This window comes from Pogona vitticeps, chromosome 1 (assembly GCF_051106095.1).
Source record: "Pogona vitticeps strain Pit_001003342236 chromosome 1, PviZW2.1, whole genome shotgun sequence".
Classification (NCBI taxonomy): Eukaryota; Metazoa; Chordata; class Lepidosauria; order Squamata; family Agamidae; genus Pogona; species Pogona vitticeps.
In genome coordinates, this window is record NC_135783.1 from 166,404,687 (window position 1) to 166,431,929 (window position 27,243).

Below are 27,243 nucleotides of genomic sequence, written 5' to 3' on the forward strand. Positions count from 1 at the left end.
GATGGCCCACCCCTTTCCATCCCCGGCGCTGCCTTGGAGCTCTCACTCTTCGGCCGAAGGAGGCTGGTGTTTCTCAGACAGGCTGGCTGGCGAGGGGGGGTGGATGGCCCGCCCCTTTCCATCCCTGGCGCTGCCTTGGAGCGCTCACTCTTTGGCCGAAGGAGGCTGGTGTTTGTCAGGCAGGCTGTCTGGCGAGGGGGGGTGGATGGCCCGCCCCTTTCCATCCCCGGCGCTGCCTTGGAGCGCTCACTCTTTGGCCGAAGGAGGCTGGTGTTTGTCAGGCAGGCTGTCTGGCGAGGGGGGGTGGATGGCCTGCCCCTTTCCATCCCCGGCGCTGCCTTGGAGCGCTCACTCTTCGGCCAAAGGAGGCTGGTGTTTCTCAGGCTGGCTGGCTGGCGAGAGGCGGGTTGATGGCCCGCCCATCTGCGCCCCGGAACACCCAAAATGGCCACGCGCAGCGTTTTCGATCCCTGCCCTCGCTTACCGAGGGCGCGAAAATTGCTGCGGATGGGGAAAACATCACATAACGGTGAGTATTGAAGCCATTGGAACGCATTAAACTAAGTTTAATGCGTTCCAATGGCATTTACTATTCCGTTTAACAATGTTTTCTTATAGCGATGGTTAATCCGGAACGGATTAACCTCACTATGCGGGGCACCACTGTACTTTGCAAGTACAGCAACATGGGCTTTGTGATTCCTTGGAACTCAAAACAGCTCAGTTAATTAGGACTTCTCTGGTAGGCTAGTCAGTGACTGTTACCAATCCTCTGGATTTAGCCAAACCGTGCTGATTCAAGCGACCAATCCTCAATAAGAATTTTTTTAAAAAAATTATTAAGAAAATATAGTTTCATAGAAAGTTTATTTTTGCTCCAGCATTAGCATAAAGACATGTTCAAAGGATTACCATAGTTAAATACAACAACTAATTCCCATTAAAATAATAAACACAAAAACTGGGCTAAGGTGGGCTAGCCCCACCTTCTTCTTTCTTACCTACATTCTTTTTCCTTCAAGCTACATAACACAAACCATCAAGAACTTCTCTCAGGCAAAAGTTCTCTCTCACGCCATGATCTCTTCTCCCAAACATAACCCATCATCCATTTTCTACATTCCTCGGACCTCCTTCTTCATGACTGAAAATCATTTAACTCAAAGAGGCGTAACTGTCCAATCTGCCTACAACTCTTATGGAGATGCAGGTGGTTTATCTCCGTTCCAATTAGAAAAGAATTTGTTGGGTCTTTGCGCCTCCTTGTCCTTGCATCCTTATCAGGTTTCACGCTATACCAACCTGGCTGTAAATTAAGAAAAACAACCTCTCTGCCTTTTTCATATTCCCATGTGAGAAATTCCCTTCAAATCCTTTCACTTCTAAAACCTAACAGACTCAATTTTCTTTCATCTTCATTGACTACAAGTCCCACTCTCCTTCAAACTCATGACACAAGGTGACTGTTCTGCAACCAGGAAGTGGTTCTGCCTTGGAATATCCCATGAACATAGCTACTCCCCAAAGGATCTGATGTTCAGAGTGTTATTCTGGGCAGCACAGCAAGAGCTGTGGGTTGCCTGAAGGAGGGAGTTGAGGGAAGGACGGTTGCAATGGAGGATGTCCCCCAGTGCAAGGGAGCAGCATCCCACTGCAGCCACAGGGAGACAGCAGGGGATGGGGGACAGGGTGAGGAAGGTCCAATGTTCTGTCCACATCCTGCACAACCTTGCCCCAAGCATGTGGCTTCCCTTTGGGCTCAGTTGGAATGTGGGTGACTGGAAGGAGCCTGGGTGTGTCACAATAGAACTGGCTTCTTCTCGAGAGGCTGTCACTGTGATGAGATGTGTTTTTATGGGTAAGCCTGTCTCAATAGAATCCATTTTAAATTAGGATTTCTGTGTAGTTTCTGAGATGAGCCACCGTGGCTATCTCTTATCTAGTTACTAAGGAGAAACATTCCCGGTAGCCAAAGCATTTCTGTAGCTCTCGTGGGAATATGGGGCGTGACCTGTCCAGAAGTTTCTTGCCCTTGGCAACTCTGGGAAGAAGAAGCGACGGAGGAGAGAAAGTGGAGTGTGTTCCATCATGGATTACAAATAGTTTCCTCTGCCATGGACTGAGGGGAAACACCGGGATTGCATCTACATCAGCTTGTGAACCCAGGACACGTGAGATGGACTATGTTACTCTTTATATTAGTTAGCATAGTTTCATTTCTTTATTTTTCTAGCTGGAGTGGGGGAGGAAGTATCTGTGCCTTGTATTGAAAATGTACCAACTAAACTGTCTTACAAACATTTGGTTTCTTTACTTCTAATAAAACAGTAATGATTGATTTCTATCTAAAAGCATTGTTTCTTGTTCAGACTAGCTGAGGAATATTAATTGGCCTTATATGTTCACTACCAAAGATCTCTAGAGCCCAGATTAATCTGAGTATATCTCATGGTTATGTCTGTGTTGGCTATTTGGCTTACTAAAGGAGTGTGGCTTTTGGAGAAGAAGGAATAGACAAGACCCGGCTGAGATCCCCTGGGCTCTACTCAGCAGTACTGTGGTTTGTCTGTCTTTCGTATCCATCCCATTCTCCGGAACCCCCCGAAAGTCTCCTTGGAGATATGGGTGGTGTTCTCGCAGTCACCACTCTCAGCAGGAGTTTTCAGGCACTGACAGAACAGATGCTGAACACCTTACTGTGGAGGGGGCTTTAAGAAACTGCATGAGTGTGCGGATCTGCACTTACATGTGGAAAGGGATATGAGAGATGAGATGGCATTGGGGCATGCAGGGGTGGGCCAGCTCCTTCGTGATGTGCTGTGTTCAGCTGGCACAGTGTCTGTAATGGTTCCTTGCTCTACAGCTGCTGTGCCCATGGGATATGAGCAGAACTGAAGGGGTCACCTGGCTGGCAGCCGGGTGAGCCTGGTTATTGGTTTGGGCTAGATCAGTGGTTGGAGAATAGGGGTAGTTTACCCCAAATTTACCTCTGGGTAGAGTGGGTGGCATATATATTAAATAAATAAATAAATAAATATAAATTAAATAAATAAAATGGGGTAAAAATGAAAATCCTGGGGGTAATGAGCAGAGCACTACCCTCAACTCCCAGCCCTGCAGCTGAACCTCAAATTGTAAGCCACCTCTCCCTGCTACCTTCCTTGGTTCCGGCAGTTGCAGATCAGTTCTTTTAGAGGTCGGAGATAAGCCGGCTTTAATGTTTACGGCTGTAGAACAGCACAGGGCAGTCAATCCAGCTTGTGAATGACTGCTTCTGCCAAAGCTGAATAAGGCGGGAAGGAAGGTGCGGGAGAGAGAAGGGTGGTTTCATCAAGCTTGTTTAAATGGACATACTGAACTGAAGCAAATGATTATTGAAAATTTAGGGTGTGTGTGTGTGTGTTTGTGTGTGTGTGTGTGTGTGTGAGAGAGAGAGAGAGAGAGAGAGAGAGACTTTTTCATAAAACCATGAATAAAGCAACCTTCAAAATTTAATCTCCACTGCATTTAGCTCTGCAGTTTCTGCTGAGAAGGACAAATACTTCAAGATTCTGTTTAGACGCTGAATTTGTACAGGGCAGAAACAGAATATTTAGAAGAGTCTCGCTAACAGCAAACACCTAGTAAAAGACAATCAACACACCTGGGACTAGATGTCTGAAGTGTGTGGCAACTGCATTTCTCTATTTCTCATCCCCAAAGCAGGCAAGAGTATCATAGTTTATTCCCCAAATCAGAATCCCTGTCTCTCTGCTCCTGGTCCTGCTTTGACTGCAATACCAAACAAAAGGTCTTGCAAACAAAGACTGTGGCTTTCTTTATTGAGTCAATCCATCTCATGTGCATTCTTCCTCTTTTCCTACTGCATTGCATTTTTCCTGCATTGCTGCCTTTTCCAGTGAGCTTGTCTTCTCATGGTGCCACTGTTTGGCACAATACGCTTTGTTTGTTGGTTTTAGCTTCTAGTGAGAGTCCTCACTTAATTTGCTTTCCTTATCTCTCTGACAACTCATGCTATCTGTAAAACTCTTTTCCAACACTACATTTCAAATAAGTGAAATGTGTGCATATACATGTGTATTATATGTATAACATGTGCACTCCTATATATAGCTGCTTTTTTGAGGGTGGTTTACTTTGGAGGAAACAAGTCCAGGATTTCAATGTACTTAATAAGCTTTATAAATGTTGTTGTTGCATAGTTGTTAAGTCATGTCCTACTCTTTGTGACCAGAGCACTCCAGGCCCTCCTGTCTTCCACTGCCTCCCGGAGTTGGGTCAAATTCATGTTGGTAGCTTCGATGACACTGTCCAACCATCTCATCCTCGGTCGTCCCCTTCTCCTCTTGCCGTCACACTTTCCTAACATCAAGGTCTTTTCCAAGGAGTCTTCTCTTCTCATGTGATGGCCAAAGTATTGGAGCCTCAGCTTCAGGATCTGTCCTTCCAATGAGCACTCGGGGTTGATTTCCTTTAGAATAGATTGGGTTGTTCTCCTTGCAGTCCAGGGGACTCTCAAGAGCCTCCTCCAGCACCACAATTCAAAAGCATCAATTCTTTGGCGGTCAGCTTCCTTTATGGTCCAGCTCTCACTTCCATACATCACTACTGGAAAAACCATAGCTTTGACTATACGGACGTTTGTCAGCAATGTGATGTCTCTGCTTTTTAAGATGCTGTCTAGGTTTCTCATCACTTTCCTCCCAAGAAGCACGTGTCTTTTAATTTTGTGGCTGCTGTCCCCATCTCCAGTGATCATGGAGCCCAAGAAGGTAAAATATGTCACTGCCTCCATATCCTCCCCTTCTGTTTGCCAGGAGGTGATGGGACCAGTGGCCATGATCTTAGCTTTTTTGATGTTGAGCTTCAGATCGTTTTTTGCACTCTCCTCTTTCATCCTCATTACGAGGTTCTTTAATTCCTCCTTTATTAGGATAGTGAGTATATTTTATTTCTCTATTTCCTATCTTATATAAACTATCCTACTTTGTATCCTCACTTGGGCAGTGTATAAGACCCCTTTAGAAAAACAAGGTAACTGAAAAAAGACTGGAAAACCCCAAGCTAAACCTCTTAGGTGTCTCCCAAACTGTTGATGTTATTTTTGCTTAAGAAATTTATATTTGGTTGATTCTTCCTGACTTGAACTGTAACATAGGCTGGCTTGGTTTTCCAAGTTCTTCAGGATATTCAACAATTCCTCCTTAAGGTCAGCTTTTGTTTGTCTAACATTACTGGGAAACTCTAGACAGAGTTCTAACTCCTGTCCTTTGAAGATGCCATCCACAGAGACTGGCGAAACGTTAGGAAGAAAAACCTCCAGAACACAGCCATACACCCCGAAAAACCTACAACAATCATTGGATCCCAGCTGTGAAAGCCTTCGAGAATAGGTAAATTACCCTTTGAGATAGGACATGGAAAAAAATAGCAAGTGCTTTCTCCCTGGTGGCTTCTCCCTATCAGTGGAACACGCTTTTGTTGGAATGGATTTAGATAAAAGCATCTCATAGTTCTCAGTGGTCAGGAGGGGCACTTCCCAGATATTCCAGTATGCTTCCTTCAAGTGGTACTTTTGCTTTGGAGATTTGGGCACTGTCTAGAGCAGAGTCAGCCACAGATGGTTAGCCCTTCTTTGTGTAACCAGGATTCCGGCTGAGAAATTTTCTGCAATAAATGTGTATGCCCTCAAAAATGACAAATATGGAATAAATCTGGTACCAAGGTAAACCTCCATCAAGATAAACCTCCATCATCAAAATACAGAGAAGGGAAAAACAACATCTCCACATTATTGATCTTCATTATGAAATTATTTTCCTGTGGACTCTTATTTGGGACTGCATAAAATAAAGACTGATGAAGAGACATCTCTGCTGAGGTAGCTAGATCATGACAGTCTCATGGTGTGCAAGCTGAGCCTCCAGGTGATCTTAAAATTGTACAATGTTCATTAAAAACATGGCTCTGTAGACAGGTTTTCCCTGAGAGGACACCATCATAGTACAGAGGCTCTTCAGTGCTTATATCATGTCACCATTCTGCTTTTCAAAATTAGTTTCATTTTGATGTTTTTGTATCTGGATTGTTATGTTTAATTTTGGTCTTGTATTGTTTTATCATATTGCAAACTCTCCAGAGTGACCTTGGTAGCCAGATGGGCAGTATAAAAGTTGAATGAATGAATGAATGAATGAGAATGCCAGCAGGAAACTATAACTCCTCAAAGGAACAACCAAAGCAGGAAAGCACACAGATTCCTGCATCATTCAGGATGTTAACCTTAGTTTCAAATGTTGGTTAGAATTTAAATTTAACCATAGTTGACAGTGATGTATGTCGCAACCCTCCAGCTCCTCTTTTTGTTTTTCTTAACTCCCAGATTTGCTTTTGGCTGCTACTGCCAGTCTTCACCCTTTTAAATGCTGCCACTGTTACCACCCAATTTTGGTCCCAATTCTCCGGCAGGGATAACAGATAAGACAGTGCATCAATCAGTCTATATGTAAGCCAATTTATTAAAGCATATAGCTGGGCTCCGTTCCTATAAGGCGGACCGGAGAGTCCCAACATTCATTTGGTAAAGCATTTTATAAGTTTCTTTCACAAAGGACAATAAAGCACAGCATCTATTGGTCTCCTGGACCCTAATCTAAAATCTTAAAGTTCATTGGTTAATGGGTGTATAGATGTAAGAAAAATATCCAAATTGTATTTCAAAAACCCCCTGTGGATTAGAGGAGTCAATAAATTGTGTATTAGTGTGACCTATTATGTAATTGGAAACATCGGGCTATGACCTAGTTTGTGTCTGCTTATCTTTAAATATGTTAATGACGGATTGTCCTCGTGGGGTTAGTGTATGGTGTTAGAAATTACAGTCTTTGCCTGAAGGCGCTGTGAATCTTGAATGAGATGAGTTGTTTATTATTATTATTATTATTATTATTATTATTATTATTATTATTATTATTATTATTATTATTATTATTATTATTATTATTATTATTATTATTATTATTATTATTATTATTATCATCATCATCATCATCATCATCATCATCATCATCATCATCATCATCATTATCATTATCATTATCATTTATTTATTTATTTATTTATTTATTTATTTATTTATTTAATTTATACCCCGCCTATCTGGTCGTTATTCTAAGCTAACCTTGAATGGGGTGTGTGTGTTTAACAACCGTGTGATAAGCGGGAGGGATGAGAAGCACCAAGTCAGGGTTGCAATGTATAAAGACATATTCGTTACAGACAGCATACAGAGAATGCATACAATTTCACAGTAATATAAGGCATAAGTATTTTATAATCATGTTACATTCAAGCTATGTTAAAACTTAGTATTTGACCTTCTTGGCAACACCACCAGAGGATTTTCCTCAATCTACCAAATTGTAATAATGAATCACAGCTGTCAACATTAACAAAGTTTATTTACAGGATAACCGTTTGATCATACATGGAAATCAAAGATGGTCTTATTTTATTCATTCAATATATGTTATTTTGATTTGAAATATGCTTGCTTAGTTAGGTTTTCTATAATCATGATGTTACTATATTTAAACAGTTTATTTTATTATAATCACTTTTAATTCATTCAATTCTTAATCACATAAACTTTCCAAGACTTGTCATATTCCTATCTCTTTCAATCTCTCTCTCTCTCTCTCTTCTAACACAACCACGTCCCTAACTGCATAAGCTGTCTTTAACTGTCTTTTTCCCCTCTCCTTTTATTTCCCTGGTTCCGCCCCTCCTGTCATGTCATTGGCTCCCACATCAGAGCTCTGACCTGACTGACAGGAGTGTTCTGAGAGCTGTCCATCACAGTGTGAATGCTTCAATGTGCTTAGGATGCTAAGGGAAGTGGTAGGAACCCACGGGAGAAATGGGGTAGGGAAACAAACTATCTACCTTTGTCACTTGTGTGCAACTGACTCCCATCTAACATGCAGCAGTTTGCTCATTGGAAGAGGGCAGATACAGTCGACCCTCGACTTACAGACGGCTCGACTTACAGACTTTTCGAGTTACCGACTTCTCTGGCCGCAAAATTTAGATTCGACTTGCAGCTGGAGAATCGACTTACAGACCAGAAAAAAACCAAAATGGAACAAAAATAGAATAAAAACTGCCAGTTATGGGATTAATTGGTTTTCAATGCATTGTAGGTCAATGGAGATTCGACCTACAGACTTTTCGACTTGCAGCCACCGTTCCAATACGGATTAATTCCGTAAGTAGAGGGTCCACTGTATTAGTTACCTCTGAAGACTTTAGGGATGCCTTCAGGCAGATCACATACTTTGTATATGCATGAAGTCCAGGTTCAATGCTTGGCATCTCGTAAAGAACTATGAAGAGGGGTCTGGAAGTTGAGTCATGGCAACTGGACTTCTTTCTTGTCAGGTTGAAACATTTCACAACTCATCCAAGTAGCTTCTTCAGTATGAAGGGGGGTATTTTCTGAGAACTCTTGTCATGGAGATGTGCCACTAGTTAAATCTGATATAACCCTGCTTCATTCTCTTAATCTTTTAATTGCAACATTGGAATCTTCATACCCCAATAAGAAATCTGTGTTCACTTTTCAAGATGCAATAGAGGAATTTGTCATTAAGAGAATAACTACTGGACCAATGAGTGATTTGAAATAATTTGTCTTCTGTTGTAGATTGAGAAATCCAGTGAATGTAGCTGGCTTTCCTAAATACCCTGGCCTCAGCCAAGACAGATGTTGGACACAGCCTTTGCAAAAGTCACTTTGGAGTATATAAACATGACAACTACTGTGTAGGATTTACATGCAATGTTGTATTTACATGCTGATCACTGTGTGCTTTGTTCTCTCTTTCCTGGACATGTGTGAATTTAGAGTCTACATTAGTTAATTTTTCTGTCACATTACAATCATCACACTAACATAATTACTTACTATTCCATCACTATAATATTTGAGTTATATAGTCATGGCCAAAAATATTGGCACCTTTATAATTCTGTCAGAAAATGCAACCCTTCTCTCAGAAAATTGTTGCAGTTGCAAATGTTTGATACTCACATGTTCATTTCTTTGGTTTGCGTTGGAGCGACACAAAAAAACTGAGAAGAAATGTGAATTCCACACAGAAACTCAAAAATGCACTGGCCAAAATTATTGGCACCCTGATTAAATTGTAAGAAATAATTTGTATTTAGACACACCTGTCGCAAGTAAGAGGTGTGGGAAATACTGTCTAGTAATCACACTTGCAACCAGTTAAGATGGAGAAAAGTTGACTCAATCTTTGTGTTGTGTGTGACACTGAGCATGGAGAAAAATATGAAGTGTAAAGAGTTGTCTGTCGATTTGAGGAAAAAAATTATGGAAAAACATCAACAATCTCAAGGCTACAAGTCCATCTCCAGATATATTAATGTCTCTGTGTCCACTATGCGTAATATCATCAAGAGGTTTACAGCCCATGGCACTGTAGCTAACCTCCCTGGACATGGATGGAAGAGCAAAATTACTGAAACATTACAACGAAGGGTTGTTTGAATGATGGATACAGAACCCAGATTGACTTCCAAACAAATTTAAGTTGATCTGCAGACACAGGTTACAACAGTATCAGCTCGCACTATCTGTCGCCATCTGAATGAAAAGGGATGCTACGGAAGGAGATCCAGGAGGACACCATTGCTGACACAAAAGGCATAAAAAAAGCAACACTGGAGTATGCCAAAACTTATGTGACAAAACTACAATTGTTCTGGGAGAATGTACTGTGGACAGATGAGACAAAACTAGAGGGGTTTTTTTGTAAAGGACATCATGGCACTGTTTACAGAAAAAGAAACAAGGCATTCAAAGAAAAGAACGCAGTCCCTACAGTCAAATATGGTGGAGGTTCCAAGATGTTTTGGGGTTGTTTTGCTGCTTCTGGCACTGGATGCCTTGACTGTGTGAACGGTATCATGAAATCTGATAATTACCAAAGAATTTTGGGCCACAACGTAGTGGCTAGTGTCAGAAAGCTGTGTCTCCACCAGGTGTCATGGGTCTTCCAGCAGGACAATGACCTGAAACACACTTCAAAAAGCACTCAGAAATGGTTACAAAGCACTGGAGAGTTCTGAAATGGGCAGCAATGAGTCCAGATTTAAATCCCATAGAACACCTGTAGAGAGATCTCAAAGCAGCAGTTGGGAGAAGGCATCCTTCAAATCTGAAGGCCCTGGAGCAGTTTGCAAAAGAAGAGTGGTCCAAAATTGCAGTAAAGGTAAAGGTTCCCCTTGACAATTTTTGTCCAGTCGTGTTCGACTCTAGGGGGCGGTGCTCATCCCCGTTTCCAAGCCATAGAGCCAGCGTTTGTCCGAAGACAATCTTTCCGTGGTCACATGGCCAGTGTGATTTAGACCCGGAACGCTGTTTACCTTCCCACCGAGATGGTACCTAGTATTTATCTACTCGCATTTGCATGCTTTCGAACCGCTAGGTTGGCGGGAGCTGGGACAAGCGACGGGAGCTCACTCCGTCGCGTGGATTCGATCTTACGACTGCTTGGTCTTCTGACCTTGCAGCACAGGCTTCTGCGGTTTAGCCCGCAGCGAGGTGTAAGAAACTCATTTATGGTTACAGGAAGTGATTGATTTCAGTTATTTTTTTTCCAAAGGGGGTGCTACCAAATATTAAGTTAAGGGTGTCAATAGTTTTGGCCAGTGCATTTTTGGGTTTCTGCATGGAATTGTATTGGATTTGAATTTTCTTGTGTGTGTGTTGTTCCAACGCAAAGCAAAGAAATGAACATGTGAGAACCAAAACATTTGCAACTGCATCTATTTTCTGAGAGAAGGGTTGCATTTCCTGACAGAATTGCAAGGGTGCCAATATTTTTGGCCATTACTGTAGAAAGATCTTTTAAAATTATTAAAATAGGACAACACACTCATATGCCTTTTTTATCTAGCATTTATCAATATGAAACTGATCAGATTGTGTGAAGAGGAGGCTAATGTTGTGGTTAAACCTAGAAGTGAGCCGTCCCCTCAATCGTCCTGGGCAGACAGAGTCAGCACCCTTATGTCCACCTTGCCTATGAGGCTGGAGGACCTAACTATAAGAGGAGGGGTGATTAAAGAGCAGGGGAAAGGAGAAAAGGCAGGCAAAGGAGAGGAGGTGGCAGAAGGTTTCTTGATGATGGGGGAGGGGGGGAGAGGAAGAAAAACTGGGCTTCAGAGGAGTGGATTAGTCCAGAGAGGGAAGAAAAATAAGACAGCAACATAAAAGGGGGGGGGGGGGGGAGGAAGAAGAACCATATGTTTTTATTTGTCCGGGTAGAAAGGAAGCAAAAAGAGAGAGAGGAGGTGGCTATGTTCGGGGACGAGGAGGTCCAGGTCCAGAAATACAACTGGGGGAATTGGATCCCTTAGAATGGTCCGTATATGTACACCCACAAGGGAAGGGTCCCTGGAGGAAGGTCGGTGCCCCCCCCCCATGCACAGACCCTGCTATCCCAACCGGTCCAGAGTTTGGAAAAGGTTGGAGACCACTGCTCTAGTTCATAAATGTGAAGCCACATATCCTGCTGCCATGTTCTGCAAGAAGTCACCACCCAAGAGAAGGCCCTGTTTTTGCTTCTAATAGTGCTTCAACCAAAGTGAGATGACATAATCTGGGCAAAATGTGGAGAATCCTCCCTTAGTTGTGCCCTGGAAGAAGAAGCATTGCTATTGGGTCAATATATATGGGAAGTGTACATGTCCTGCCATTGTGAATAACATCTGACAGAAATGTCACAGGACGCAAGTTGTGAAAGGAAGGTGGGGGTGAATGCTCCATTCAGCTCTCTGCCCACCTCTTCCTAAGCAAACAAGACCCATGGCACTAGCCATATTGCCATGAGGCTTGTCTGAACTATACTTTAATGCAGGGGTGAGCAATTAATTTCTATAGGGGGCCACATGAAAAATCTGAACTGTGTTTGGGGGCCAAACCAACTTTACTTAAAAATAAAATGAAACAGTGATGTTATGATTGTTTTTATTTTAAACTTGTTAATCTTCACAAATACAGTACTAAAGAGGTTTTTTTGCAGTATGTTAAAAATAAGCAACTGATCAACTTTAGACAAAAAGCTATAAATGGTTTTGATGTTCAAAACTGTCCGCGAGCCAGACCAGAGCTGCTCGCAGGCCGTATGTGGCCCTCGGGCTGCACTTTGCCCAGGTCTGCTTTAATGTTATTTAATAATTCCCTGCCATGATGGAAGCCTTTCCAGCATTAAAATATAAAATACAACACGTTCAGCTGGTAGTTACTGAACAGACAGTGTCTCACTATGCCAACTGAGCCACTTCAATCCAAAGGCAATCTGAAATTGGAATTTCAAACACTGGATTTGCAATGTAGTATCAGGAGCCATTAACTAAATTATGGGGTTTCTTTGTATTTTAGAAATGTACAGAGTGTTTTCCACATTTTTCAAATATATACATGTGACTGAGGGGGGAAATATAGTTTGCAAAATGCAACACAGGCTCAAACATGTATGGATTTCTGACCACATATTTCTATATCTATCTGGAAATACAGATAGGGCAAATCCGTACTTCCTCATGGCAGACGTTTCTTGCATATCCCCTTCTATTCATTTCTACAATTGATTAATCGATTCAGCCTCCCTCCTAAGCCCTGCCTCTGTAATGTTCTGAGGATCCAACTCCTGAAATCTCAGGGAATAAGATGCTGCTAACCTGGCACATAGACATTCATTTCCTTTTGATCTTCTGGATTAGCTTTGCTTGTGGTGTAGGAGTGTCTTGCTGTGTTTGACTGGAACTGATGGTAAAGGCATCTGGCTGCCTCATTCTTTCAAAACAATAGCATTCAATTTTTTCATCAACTGTCCTTGTACCTATTAAATGAAATTCTTCTTTGAGTAAGATGTCAAGCAACAGACCTAGAATATTAGCTCCATTAAACAGTTTCCTCTGATCAGGCTTTATGGAAACATACCTGGAAAAAATATGAAAAAATGTTGTTAATTTTAATATTATTTAGTTTGAAATCCAATCTTATTTCTGAAGTCTAAAGAGATAAAAGAACATATAAAAGAACAGATACACAGAATAAAGAATGAAAATATTAAAAGTTCAGGCTCTAATTACTTGACCAAATGAATAAGTCTAGTAGAACATGTAGAAGTTGTGCAAATAAAGGAGCAGCTAAAGGAAATAGGTTCTAAATGGAAGAAACTGCAAATAAAAATGACAGTTGTGTGTGGCCATATGATTTTACTAAAGAGACAAATAGTGCCAGACAATGCTTTTCAGTCAGAAAACGGCATGAGAAATGGATTAAATTGCAATCCTTTGGCACAGCTTTGACCTGGAATGCACATCCCAGCTGCTGTTTTGAGGGATAAGATACCCCAGGTTTCTTTACTGTCTTGGCCAAAACCACTGAGACTGTATTTGTTGTAGTATGAATGTTTATTCAGTCTCCATGGGAGCACAATTCAGGTACATATGCACTGCTACATGGTATGCACCCATCACTTATCTATCCATTGTACTTTTGTGTGCACATAGTCTACATGACTGATCCTTAGCAACAAAGACAATAACATTTAGATGTCAAACAGAAAAGAAAATTCTCAGATTTTGGCAGCATCAATGTGGATCACAAGGGACATAATAAACTCCCACAAAAGTTTATGTGGAGTGGGGGGGATTTTTATGAAGGGGAGGGGAAAGAAGAAAGATAACTTCAGGTGTGCTGCAGGAATATCCGGATGAACAAACAATATTTAAGGGTTTTTTGGCATTTTCTAATAGAACAACCAGAACAAGTAGGATACTTCCAAGCTGCCTGCTGGCCTAGGGAGGGTGTCTAAGAGACCAGAGCAGAGAGGGCAAGTCTAGCGGACAGATTTCAATAGGAATGCTCTCAGGGAACACTCGGAATGCCTTGGTGACCAGTAAAATGTGTATCTGTTTAGACAAAATAAATACAGGTTTTGGGAGATGGAGCAAATGTCCTCTACTCTCTTGCAGACCCTAACCCCCCAAAGTATGAGGACTCTGCCTAATATCATGCTAACTTTAGGAGACTAGTCTAGGTTCTCCTTGGTAAGGCACAGAATGCGAGAAATGCCAAGTCTCATTTGAAAAAGAATGAGATTGCATGCTTGTTCTGAATGTCTGAGGCATAGCATGGTGGAGTTAATATGCTCTTCAGCTCTGGAGGACAGCAGGGTTTATCCCTCACAGGGGCAGGCTCATGGTGGGTACAAATTTTGGCTCCCTATTTATTGACCCCTGAAAATTTAAACAGTGCCAGTGTGATGTAGCAAATAGAATGTCAGACTAGGACATTCTGTGGGTGCCTCATTGCTGGAGGTTTTCAAGAAAAAATTGGATGGTATGAGGTTCAGGATGGTATGAGATCTCCTGCCTTGGGCAAGGGGTTGACTAGAAGACCCCCAAGGTCCCTTCTAAGCCTATAATGATACTGTGATTCCATGATATGACCTGGATTCAAATCTTTGCTCAGCCATGGACATTCACTGGAGGGCAGCCGTGGTAAACTACTACTTAAGCATCTCATATATCTCAGAAACCTGATTAGGGTCCTTATGCATTGGAAGCAACGTGACATCACAGAGCATAATGAAGATTTAAGACTGTGTGGACTGGCAATGGTAATTTTATTGTTTAGGCTCTAGAGCAGTGGTCAAGGAACAGGGGTAAATTACCTCAAATGGGATAAAAATGAAAATCCTGGGGGTAATGAGGATACAACCCTAACCCCCTTCCCCCTCCTCTTCTGCCCGGAGAGGGGGTCCCCGGCTGCCCAATCGCCCCCTTCCCGCCGCCTTCTCCGGCCTGGCTGCAACTGAGCCACGGCGGCCGGTGGTCAGTGACCGTCCCCAGCCAGCAGCATATGGCAGCCAAGGCGGTGGTGGGGCCAACCATGGTGGAGGGTGAGGCAGGGGCAAGTGGCCAGAGTGCCCCAGCCAGGAGGAGCCTCTCCTTCCAGTGCCCAGAGACGTGGTTCACGGTGGAGGGGGGTGGGGGCGGCCATGATGGCAGCCCGGGCCAGGCTCAGCCTCACAGCTCCAGGACACCACCGCAGCCCCACGCCCTGTCCTCGGAGGAGCCTGTTGGCTGGCAGCGGCACTTGCCCGGCCTCACAGTTTCCTTCGGCGGCGCCTCTATGCCGACTGGCCAAGCCTGACAGAGCCTCTCACCCTCCATGCAGCAGCTGTTGCAGCACTTCGATGGCGAGGGCCATGGGAGTCCTGATGCTGAGGCCCGATGCGGACACCCCAGCAAGCAGCCACCAGAGCCGGAGCGGGAGGCAGCTCCCAGCGGGCAAGCCACCTGCTGTTTTTCGATGGCCGCCCAGGAGCCGCCTGCTGGTGAAGAAAGGGAGCCACCCCCGTGGGGCCAAGGACTGAGCGCAGCCCTACCAGGCGGTGGCAGAGGCGGCGGCAGCCTGGGCAGCAAGGCTTCAGTGGCAGCGCTCGACTGGCTGCGTGTGACCAAGACACACGTGACCGAGATCCTTCCTTTCAAATCAAGGGGGTAATGTCGGCGTACATACATTTTTAGGGGGGTAAAGGGTAAAAAAGTTCCCTGAGCCCTACTCTAGAGGATTCAGTCTGTTCTGCACGTACCAACATGTTATCTTGTTTCCACCCTCAGAATTGGCTAGGATTTTACTTCTCATTTAAAATAAGGAGTCTTAACCTATTCATACACAACAGATCAAAGCACTAAAGGACAGATCCCTGTAACATTCTGGATTTTTGAATATATAAACTCACTAAGGATACATTATTAAGGTAATATTGAAGAGGCTCAAAAATAGTAAAATCTCAGGCACCTTACTGAAATGCCTGTTCTTCTACTTTTCATGTAGTAATTGAAATATTTGGAAAAATAAAATGCAGCATGCTGTTTGTACTACTTTATCCTATATACCCACACAAACAACTTTTAAATTACCTGGCAACAAGCTGATCGCTGTAATCAGTGCCACACTGGAAAATAAGATCATGATGTGAAGGCCGCTCCAAAATACAGGGAATTAGTGGCTTCTGAGATGCATCATCATGATTTTTCCAGTTTTTTCCAATACGCTTTTCTTCAAAAACAGTGATCCGACCAGCCAATTCACCAATAGTGTTACTGCAAGAACCAAACACTCGAAAAAAGGTTTGTGTTTCTTGGAGTAAAAACCGAACTTCCAAGATTTCTGGCTTTGGTTTCAACAAATGTTCTTGTCTCAGAAGGTCCGCCACATGATATAGTTCATAGAAATCAGCTTCCCTCTGCAGCCTCTGGTAGTCTGAGAAGTCTTTGGGTAATGAAATTTGAAGTGTTCTTAAGATGTCCAGGATATAGTTGAACAGAACACCATCACGGTCCACAAAAAATTGACCATTCACAAACCTAAATGCAGGATCATTTCCACTCAGCATCTTTGCCAACCTAGATTCAGGGAATCTCTGCAAAGTAGATGTCCATGTTGTGAATTTCAGTCCCCCTACATTCAGAATTATTACATCTTCATTGTTCATTTTCTTATTCTCAGCAAGAAAACTTAATGTACTTCAAAACCACAAGTAATCACAAAAGGGCAAATTCTGCCTAGTAGTTATAAACACTGCAAGAAAAAAAATGCTAGGCAAGCAGAGTACACCATAGCAACAAGAACCAAGCACACACATAATGTTCTGTTTACAAGATTGGTCACTTAGGAACAAAATCATCACAAGTGGAATAAAGAACCATTTTTAAAAGACGCTGCATGTCAAAATAACTGGGAAAATATTATCCAAACTTTTGACACAAAATTCTCTTGTGCAGAACTGCTAAGAGTGCTTCTTTTCCCTTACTGTATCCATAAGAGTAGTCTACCCAAATAAACATGGTCAGATATCCATAAATATAGCCTACCTCCTGCAACTAAGTTTACCGTATTTGCTGGCATAGAAGATGACTTTTTTGGCCCATAAAACATGCCTCCAAGTGTGTGGGGGGGGTCTTGTACGCCGGGTGCACTTCATTTGGGCCAAGAAGGAGCCACCGCCTCTGTTGAGTAAGTGACGCGGGGCTGCGCTGGCCGGGGAGGAAGGCAGGCGGGCAGGCAGGCAGTTGGTCTGCATGGAGGGAGGGAAGTAGAGACAGCCATGCCTGAGTGGCCAGAGCCCACCGCTGGGCTGCCCTCTGCCCCGCACCACTGAGCCAGCTGCGTGCTCGCTCGCCCGCCGCCCGCCCGCTTCCCCTCTTCCTCCTCCTCCTCCTCCTCCTGCTACCCGCGCAGCCTCTTCCCCTCTTCCTCACCCTCTTCCTCGTCCACCACCCACCCGCTTCCCCTCTTCCTCCTCCTCCTCCTCCCACCGCCCACCCAGCCTCCTCCCCTCTTCCTCACCCTCTCACTGCTGAGCCAGCTGTGTGCTCGCTCGCCCTCCACCCTCCCGCTTCCCCTCTTCCTCCTCCTCCTCCTCCCACCGCCCACCCAGCCTCTTCCTCTCTTCCTCACCCTCTCACTGCTGAGCCAGCTGTGTGCTTGCTCGCCCTCCACCCGCCCGCTTCCCCTCTTCCTCCTCCTCCTCCTCCTGCCACTGCCCGTGCAGCCTCTTCCTCTCTTCCTCGCCCTCCTCCCCGCCAGCCATGAACTTCCAGGGCGGGCCTGGGCAGAGCCCCAGGCAGCTGCTGCTGGCGCCGCAGCAGAGCCGTCCACTCTATATTTTGAGTGGAAATGTTGGGGGGTGTCTTATACAGCCAGTCGCCTTGTACGCCGGCAAATACGGTAGTTATTTTGGAAATTGTGTCTAGTTCCTGAAATAGATTTGTAAGTTTCAAGTGCAGATAGTTCACTTTCTTCTGAGAGAATAAAAGAGCTAAAAATAAAAGCTACTTTTCAGTTTTCCGCACTGCTATTGCATTTCTCATGGTTGTGGACAGAACAGACAAAATGTGTACTTGTCAAGTTTCTGAGCCCTTCTTAGCAACTTCTTCAATCGTATATACATTGTTCTACCTGTGATTGGGTTCGGTTGAAAGGGGTGGCAGTTCCTCTCTTTGGGCAGGAAATAACCATGAAGAGTCATTTGAAACGTTAACAGGTATTAAGCTTAACATAAGGAGACTCAACAATTACTTCGACTGGCCCAAAATGACTTAACTCAGACAACTGTCCATACGCATTAGGTAACATTTAAAATGTAGAACTGTCTGGTTTCATTGCAGAGCTGATCCAAACCGTTCTCTGTCCATCGAGTTTCTCAACAGGGGGCTCCTCACAGCGCAGATCGTATCACAACATGGACGGCATGCCCAGTCTCCCTCGACTGGTGGTTTTGAAGGAGGTGTCCGGCTGGATCACTCTCCTCCCATGACCTTGCTCTCTCAGGAAACTACTACAGTCCATTCCAGGGTCTCTGTGATGGTCACTTTTTTCTCTTTCGGATCTGGGCCAGGCAACAATCAGGTTTGGAAAATCCTCCATTAAATCGCGTGCCTTTTTATATTCTTTCTCTCCTCCCTCTTTGGTAGCTTCCTGTGGTGATCTGCATTCTCTCACCCCTTCCTTCTCCCTTTTATCCTCTTCCCATACAGGTAATATTAACTCCTCCTCTTCCGTTCCCTTTCCTCCTTCTACCAAACAAATCTCCACTTTTATTCCTTTCTCCTCTCCTCTTTTTATAATCACCCCTTTTGCTTCATCTCTCAATCCTTCTTTTAATTAATCTTTTACTTAATCTTTTACTTAATCTTTTACTTACTCTTTTGCTGTCTCCTTGTCCAGTGTTCCTTCCTGTGCACCCTGTCAGGAAAAATAGTCTGCATTAGTATGAGCACTGCCCTTTTTGTATTGAAAATTGAATGTGAATGGCTGTAAGCTTAGATACCATCTCGTCAACCTAGGATTAGTGTCCTTCATTCTATTCAGCCATTGTAATGGGGCATGGTCTATAACTAATGTAAACAGTGCTCCTAATAAATAATATTTAAAAAAATATATAGCTCATTTCGTCGCTAATGCCTCCTTTTCAATAGTTGCATATTTCTGTTCCATTGGAGATAATTTATTGCTCAAATACATTGTTGGATATTCTATACCTCCTCAAATTTGTGTAAACACAGCTCCTATGCCTCTATTCAACACATCAGTTTGTACTATAAAAGGCATGTTAAAGTCAGGAGCACACCTACAGGGTAAACTATTTAATATCTCTTTCAACTGATTAAAGGCTCTCTGTTCTATGAATCCCCAGCTTCTTGTTAATTACCCTCTTCTTAGTCAAGTCTGTGAGGGGTGCAGCTATTTCAGCAAAATTGGGAACAAATTGTCGGTAGTACTTACTTACTTACTTACTTATTTATTTATTTATTTATTTATTTATTTATTTATTTATTTATTTATTTATTTATTTATTTATTTAACTTATATGCCGCCCACACTACCCGAAGGTCTCTGGGCGGCTGACAGCATTTAAAATACAATAAAAAGGCAAAATAAAAGGGCAAAATAATTAAAATGCAATTAAAATAAATATTCTAAAATATATATTCTACTTGTCATGATATAGGTTATTGAAGCCAGAATGTAATTTCTAAATGGGATTTGTAGTCATGGAATTAGCCAGAAAGAATCCATCTTAGGTCTGTGTCATTTTTACTGGAAGCCTCTAAATGCTGTTTTCTTCACAGCAGCTAGCAATGTTATCTCGTAACTAGGGGACGACGGCAGAAGACCTACTGGAGTCAAAACATTCCAGCAGAGAACAGTAAATAACACCTGCAGTTCCATGAGAAAGAAAGGCAGAGAGAGAGACAACTTTTCCTTTGTCCTGATTGGTTAAAAACAGTGAAGAGGAAGGAGGGGGGTTTCCAGTACGAGAAGAGAAAATGGAGGATTGCTGAGACAGAGAGAGACTTTTTGCCTGATGGATTTTTAGAAGGACTTTGTGACTTTTTGCACATTGCTTTGGATTATGGATTCTTGAATGGACTTTGGAGTTCCAGACATCAGTTAGGATGTAGTTCTTAGTAAGAGGATAGAAGGAGGGCTTTGGCCTTACCTATTTTACTTATTTTTCTTAGTAATTTTCTTATTTTATTTTTGTAGCTGGAGTTTGCTAAGTTTCTAACTGCTTAGAAATGGAAATGATTTTGACTGCTATGCTTTTGCAATAAACTGAATTCTTCTAAATCTTTTTCTAATAAAACAATTATACTTAAGAACTTATGTTTGATCTCTTGAACAGACAACCTGCTACCATAATTAATTTGATTTCTTTTAGGCCACGAACTAAGCTACCTTGAGTCCAATATTTTCCTGAGTTCTGAGAGATCTAAATGACTCTGAGACTCATGATTATACAGTGGTGCCTCGTTTAACAATCTTAATTGGTTCCAAAAAACCCATCGCTATGGGAAATATTGTTAAGTGAAACACCATTTCCCATAGGAATGCATTGAAAACCGGTTAATCCGTTCCAATGGGAACGGATTAACGTCCTTAAGCGAAAATCCCCATAGGAAACATCGCTAAGTGAAACAATGTTTCCCCAACGGAAAGCCATTCAAAAGCACTGAAGCCGACTTCAGTGCTTTTGAATGGCTTTCCGATGTCTGTGTTTGCTCATTTTTAAGTGTCTTACTATGTTTGGAACATGTTTTAAATGGTTGGAATAGTTAGTCCACCTTGTGAAACCTATGCACACTTAGTTTGGCTTTCTTCTGAGTCTTCGTTAATTTTTGGTGATTTTTTGTTTTTTCCCTCATTGAAATCCATTGGACTTCAGTGCTTTTGAAGGAAGCCCTTTCCGATGTCCATTTTCGCTCGTTTGTAAGTGTCTTACAATGTTTGGAACATGTTTTAAATGGTTGGAATAGTTAGTCCACCTTGTGAAACCTATGCACACTTAGTTTGGCTTTCTTCTGAGTCTTCGTTAATTTTTGGTGATTTTTTGTTTTTTTCCTCATTGAAATCCATTGTTCTTCACATTCCCCCTGCAGACCTTCGTTTAGTTGCAACAACTTGTGAGTTCCTACCCAATCTCTCCCTAACAATGTATCTCTTGACAATCTTGGTACTACTCCTATTTTCAACCTCCTATGTTCGCCTCCAATCTCTATATCAGCCCAAGCCATTTTATACACTTTAGAGTCCACATGAATGCATTTTACAAATAGGCTTTCATCCAACATTACTCCCTCCAGGCTCTGTACTAGAGTCTTTCCGCATCCCGTATCCACCAAGGCCTTTTTCCTTTGCCCATTCACCCACACTACCACCTCCTAGCCATCTTGTTCTGATCCTTGAATCTGCATGGTCTTTGAGTGTTGTCCTACCCAGGAATAATCCATTCTTGGGCATTCCCAACACACATGTCCTTCGGCTCCACATTCGAAGCAAACTGGTCTCCTGTCTCTTCCCTTTCACCAACCATTCGCATTTTTGAATAACCGGTGGTCGAAGGTTATGGGGTACGCTGGCTTCGGTCCCATCGGCTCAAAACTTCAACTTCTTCCTCTAGTGGAAATACCTGATCTGGAAACTCCACGTGGCACAGCGTCTAGTCAGTTGATCGCCACTTCTTTTCTCTCCCTCGCTTTCTCTCCCATGAGGGGGGTGGAGTTATCCTTTCCATAATCTTGAGCATTACAGAAGTCCTGCACTAGGTGGATCGTTTCCTCTAGTTTCTTGGGATGGTTTTTTTTGTTCCCAAGCTTTTTCACCCTTGTCACCCTCCTCTGAACTTGTTCCAGTTTGTTAGCATCCTTCTTGAAGTGTGGTGTCCAGAACTGGAGACAATACTCAAGGTGAGGCCTAACCAGTGCTGAATAGAGGGGGACCAGCACCTTGCGGGATTTGGAAACTATACTTCTATTAATGCAGCCTAGAATAGCATTTGCCTTTTTTTGTAGCCACATCACACTGTTGGCTCACATTTAGCTTGTGATCTATGATCATTCCAAGATCTTTCTCATTTGTAGTTTTGCTGAGCCAGATGTCCCCCTGGTTGCATTGGTTTCTTTTTCCGAGATGCAGTACTGTGCACTTATCCTTGTTGAATTTCATTCTATTGCTTTCAACTCATTGTTCCATCCAATCAAGACCATTTTGAATTTTGTTTCTGTCTTCTAGGGTATTAGCTAATGTGCCCAATTTGGTATCATCTGCAAATTTGACAAGCATTCCCTGCACTCTGTCAGGTCTTAGAAATACCTGTAAGAATTGTTAATCAAGTTTGTAAGAAAAGAGTTGTAAAGCACTGCAGCCGTGTTAGGAACAAGCTGACAGATCAACTTGATTTAGCTGTGGAAACAAGATGCATGAGGAGAATGCTACAGGAGATGATATCCGATTGGCCACAAGGGGCAATAAAACCGACAGCTTCAACACACTTAGTTTGTGGGTCAAATGGAGAAATTCTGCCGGATTGATATACAAGCAGGAAATACCAAGGACTCCGATTTATGGTATGGTAAATGGATTATTACATGTCTGACCAAGGACTGAAAGGACTATGCTGTGTATGTATATACTGCTATATATACTATATATATATATATATATATATATACACTGCTATATATAATATTGGTACAATACTGTACAATCATTTTATTTACTAGTATCAATACTGTCTGGCTGTTTACTGAACAGGATTAAGTCTTGCTGAAGCGCCCATTATCTTCTGCATAATTCGCACCTGTCATTGGTTATGGGCCCAGGTGGACACCCAGGGAGTCACCCAGGTGGACACCCAGACAGACACTGATCCAGAAGGACAGTGAACCAGTGAGTAGTTCAGGGAGATACTGAGACATGCCCAGAAAAAACCATAAAGAAGCAGTATATCAACTGAGTAAATTATACAGTCCAAAATGGAATCTACAATAATGATGTCGGGATTTACAGTAAAGAGGCTAAATGGGGAAAAATATTCCACATGGCAATAAAAGGTACAATTACTTTTGCAAAAATAATCTGTCTGGGAGATTGTAACTCACCCACCAGCCGTGCTAGATTATGAGGATAAGGAATTGAATAATAAAGCTATGGCAATTATAGGGCTAACTCTAGAAGATAGTTTGTTAATCCATATAAGAGACCTAAGCTCTGCAAGAGAAGCCTGGGATGCTTTAAAAGGATCTTTGTAAGTGAAAACGTAGGAAGCCAGATACTTGCAAAAAAACTGTTCTGTGCAAGGTTGCAAACAGGAGATGCTGCATCATCTGGAATGGATGAAGGTAATGCTAATGGATTTAAGAGAGAAACAAGATATTTACTGAGTTGCAAGAATCGTTTATAATCCTATCATCGTTGGACCAATCTTATGATCAGTTTGTATCCAATCTAGAGGTTTTACCTCGAGCTGAATTGACTGTGTTAAATATAACAAGCAGGCGTCTGGAAGAAGACCAGAAAAGAAATAATAAATATTTCTTATATTTATAATAAACAACTCCGTGAATCCACCTCCGTGTGTTCTAATCAGCACAAGCTTAAAACAAAGCAGCTGAAGGAATTTCAGGAGGAGGGAGAAAACACAGCGGAGCAAGCAAACACAACCAGGAAATGTTTTTCATGTGGCTCCAAGAATCATTTGTTTTGAAACTGCAAAGCAAAAAGGAAGGACAGGAAGCAGCAGCAATATAATTACAATTAAACACATTTAACTAAGACCTGGAAACAATGACAATGAATGGGTTATCGACTCAGGAGCTACCGCAAATATATGTAAAAACAGAAAATAATAATACTTATTTTTGTAGATGATTTAGCTATATTTGCAAAGGATGAAGAAACAGCAGATTCAGTTGTTGAAATGTTGAAACAAAATTATAATTTGAGAGACCTAGGTGAGATAAGTAATTATTTAGGTGTATAAATTGAGAAATGTGAAAAAGGATTTTAAATATCTCAAAAGAAAAAGATATTAAAACTATTTAAGCAATATAATATGGAGGAATGTAAAGGATCAAGTACACCTATGAATGTAGAATTTGAAAAAGATATAATTACAGGACCAGATTGTGATGCAGATTTATATAGGTCATGCGAAAACACCGCCCATATCTCCAAGGAGACGTTCGCGGGGTTCCGGAGAATGGGATGGATCCGAAAGACAGACAAACCACAATACTGCTGAGTAGAGCCCAGGGGATCTCAGCCGGGTCTTGTCTATTCCTTCTTCTCCAAAAGCCACACTCCTTTAATAAGCCAAATAGCCAACACAGACATAACCATGAGATATACTCAGATTAATCTGGGCTCTAGAAATCTTTGGTAGCGAACATACAAGGCCAATTAATATTCCTCAGCTAGTCTGAACAAGAAACAATGCTTCTAGATAGAAATCAATCATTACTGTTTTATTAATAAAAGTTGTTAAAGTAAAGAAACCAAATGTTTAGTTGGTACATTTTCAATACAAGGCACAGATAATTCCTCCCCCACTCCAGCTAGAAAAATAAAGAAATGAAACTATGCTAACTAATATAAAAGGTAACATAGTCCATCTCACGTGTCCTGGGTTCACTAGCTGATGTAGATGCAATTCAGGTGTTTCCCCTCAGTCCATGGCAGAGGAAACTATTTGTAATCCATGATGGAACACACACTACTTTCTCTCCTCCATCGCTTCTTCTTCCCAGAGTTCCCAAGGGCCAGAAACTTCTGGACAGGTCACGCCCCATATTCCCACGAGAGCTACAGAAATGCTTTGGCTACCAGGAATGTTTCTCCTTAGCAACTAGATAAGAGATAGCCACGGTGGCTCATCTCAGAAACTACACAGAAATCCTAATTTAAAATGGATTCTATTGAGACAGGCTTACCCATAAAAACACATCTCATCACAGGTCATTGATAGGGAGTTTATTATATATAAGCCGTTGGTCAAGACCAGAATACATCAACTACAACTAACTTACTATCAAGAAATGTTAGTAAACCAAATGAAAGACATTGGCAGGCAGCAAAACACGTGCTGAGATATTTGAAACAAACTGTAGAAAAATAACTATACATTATTCCAAAGGGAGATTTAATTCTAACTGCATATGTAGACACTAACTATGGAAACAATAGAATAACTCGTAAATCCACATCTGGAATGACAATTCATTTAGCAGATTAATTGATAAATTGGAAATCAACGAGACAAAAATTTATATCATTATCGTCAGCAGAATCACAATACGCATCTTTGTCAGAATTATGTACAGAATTAATATTTTACAAACAATTGGCAAAAGATTTAAGATAAAATTTTGATGAACCAATCCAAGTTATGGAAGATAATCAGGCAGTGATATTTATGGCAACATCTCTGGGAGTAAAGAATAGATCAAAGCATGTAGACATTAGATATCAAAATGTGAAACAATGTACAGAAGGTTTAATGACATTGAAATATTGTGCAACTGAAAATAACGTGGCAGATTGCATGACAAAGATATTAGGACCAACTAAGCATGAACAATCTTGTGTAATGTTGGGAATGAAATAAAAATGTATGTTTATATATGTTAGACGCATTTACATGTACAAAAATTTAGCAACATAAAAAACATATTGTGATGGATTGTTGACTTGATTCAATATTCAGATTCTTCTGATGTCATGACCCTTGTACATGAGACTCCACAACTCTAATTCCCATATTACTTAGTTGAAAGATTCTGTGACACACTTTACAATAACCTTTGCATTTGTCTCCAGCAACTGGTGATAGCCATTGAACAAAGCCAGAATGAAGTTTGAAATTCAGTCACTGCCTATTAAAAACTGTCCTCTTAGAAGCCATCTTCAAATTGTGGTTTCAGAGACAGCTCAATAAGTACAACGTGCCTGACACCAAGATGTCAGCAGATTTGTTTTCTGGCAAGTAGAAAATTTCCAAAGCTGGGAAAGTTTCGCTTTCACTTTCTGGTTCTAGAAAGTTTAATGGGCAGATCAGCAGCAAGAAATGAGGTGGAGTTTAAATGCTTGCAGATCATTTCTGCAATCTAGAGAAGCAGACAATCCTGATTTGCAGTCTTTATGCATGGGAGAAGTCAGGGAAGACGGTGAGAGAGCTGGTACTCTGTAAACTCCAGCAGGAACAAGCAATCACATTTGAAAAATGTATTTTGCATGGTACAGAGTAGAAAGTGCTAGTTAACTGTGAAATCCAACAGCAGCAAAACTCATTTGCAACTAGGGTTGCCAGACACATGTGTACGAAAAGGAGGACATAGAAAGCCAAAAAGGAGGACAAAGGAGGACATATCGGGGGGGGGGATGTCACTTTTGGAATTAGGTACTGGGGAGAATAGCTCTTTGATCATGGGGCAATACCATAACCATTCAACCTACTCAGTCTTGAAAGGTCAAGACTGGGAAAGTTACATTTTTTGGACTATGAAACTCAGAATCCACTGGCCACTGTGTTTTCGTGTTTTAAAAAATGTTTAAAAACAAAAACAAAACAAATCTACATATACACTTACTGGGCTCCCAGGACCAATGGAGACAATCTATTCCTTCCTTTAATGGAGACCCAACCCCCTTGTTTTGTTTATTGATTTTTTTATTTTAATAAAAGCATAATAAAATGAAATAAAAAGTTTAAAAAGTTTGTGTGACAGATTTAAAACACTTTATAAAAACCAGGAAAAAAACAGAAGGCGTGGATTTCTCTCAGCTTGAGAAATGCAAAGGGTGGAGAAAATGGATTTGTAGACACACACACACACACACACACACACACACACACACACACACACACACACACACACACACACACACACACACACACACACACACACACACACACACACACACACACACAGCCATTTTCTCCACCCTTTGCAATTTCTCAAGCTGAGAGAAATCCGCTTGTGCGTATGTGTGTGTTCCAGCTCTCACAAGCATAGGGGATAACTCTGCATATGCTCCTGGACCTGGAAACACACTCTGCACATGTGCCAGGGTCAGGGGGTATCAGGGCAGAAGGGGGGATAAAAGTGCCTCCTGTTCCCTGGCTTTAGGAGGAAGAAGGGACCAGCCTGACCCCTATTTCCCTGGCTTTGAACCACCCCCCATCCAAACCCCAGAACAGCCTCCCCTCCAGCAGGCAAGCAAGTGCACTCACTTCACTCCTGTCCAGGTTTCCATCCATCCATCTCTCTCACTCCTTCCTGCCTTATTCAGCT

At 42.0% G+C, this 27,243-nt stretch overlaps 1 protein-coding gene and 2 long non-coding RNA genes across 4 annotated transcripts; 1 reads left to right on the plus strand and 2 right to left on the minus strand.

Moving 5' to 3' along the window:
* The first annotated feature begins 2,028 nt into the window (after positions 1 to 2,028).
* Positions 2,029 to 20,274, plus strand: LOC140704918 (uncharacterized). Its single transcript, XR_012084415.2, has 3 exons — positions 2,029 to 2,171; positions 18,277 to 18,517; positions 19,741 to 20,274. It is a non-coding gene; the product is annotated as an uncharacterized LOC140704918 (long non-coding RNA).
* Positions 12,666 to 17,106, minus strand: KCNRG (potassium channel regulator). The gene is made up of 2 exons (XM_020796743.3): positions 16,027 to 17,106; positions 12,666 to 13,030 (listed from the first exon to the last, which is right to left on the minus strand). Exons 1-2 carry the CDS (start codon positions 16,599 to 16,601, stop codon positions 12,784 to 12,786), a joined length of 822 nt encoding a protein of 273 aa, XP_020652402.3. The 5' UTR covers positions 16,602 to 17,106; the 3' UTR covers positions 12,666 to 12,783.
* On the minus strand, positions 18,727 to 27,243 carry LOC140704930 (uncharacterized). Of its 2 annotated transcripts, none has more exons than XR_012084471.2 (2): positions 27,183 to 27,243; positions 18,727 to 18,853 (listed from the first exon to the last, which is right to left on the minus strand). It is a non-coding gene; the product is annotated as an uncharacterized LOC140704930 (long non-coding RNA). The 2 variants fall into 2 exon arrangements; XR_012084430.2 differs by lacking the exon at positions 27,183 to 27,243 and adding an exon at positions 24,570 to 24,699.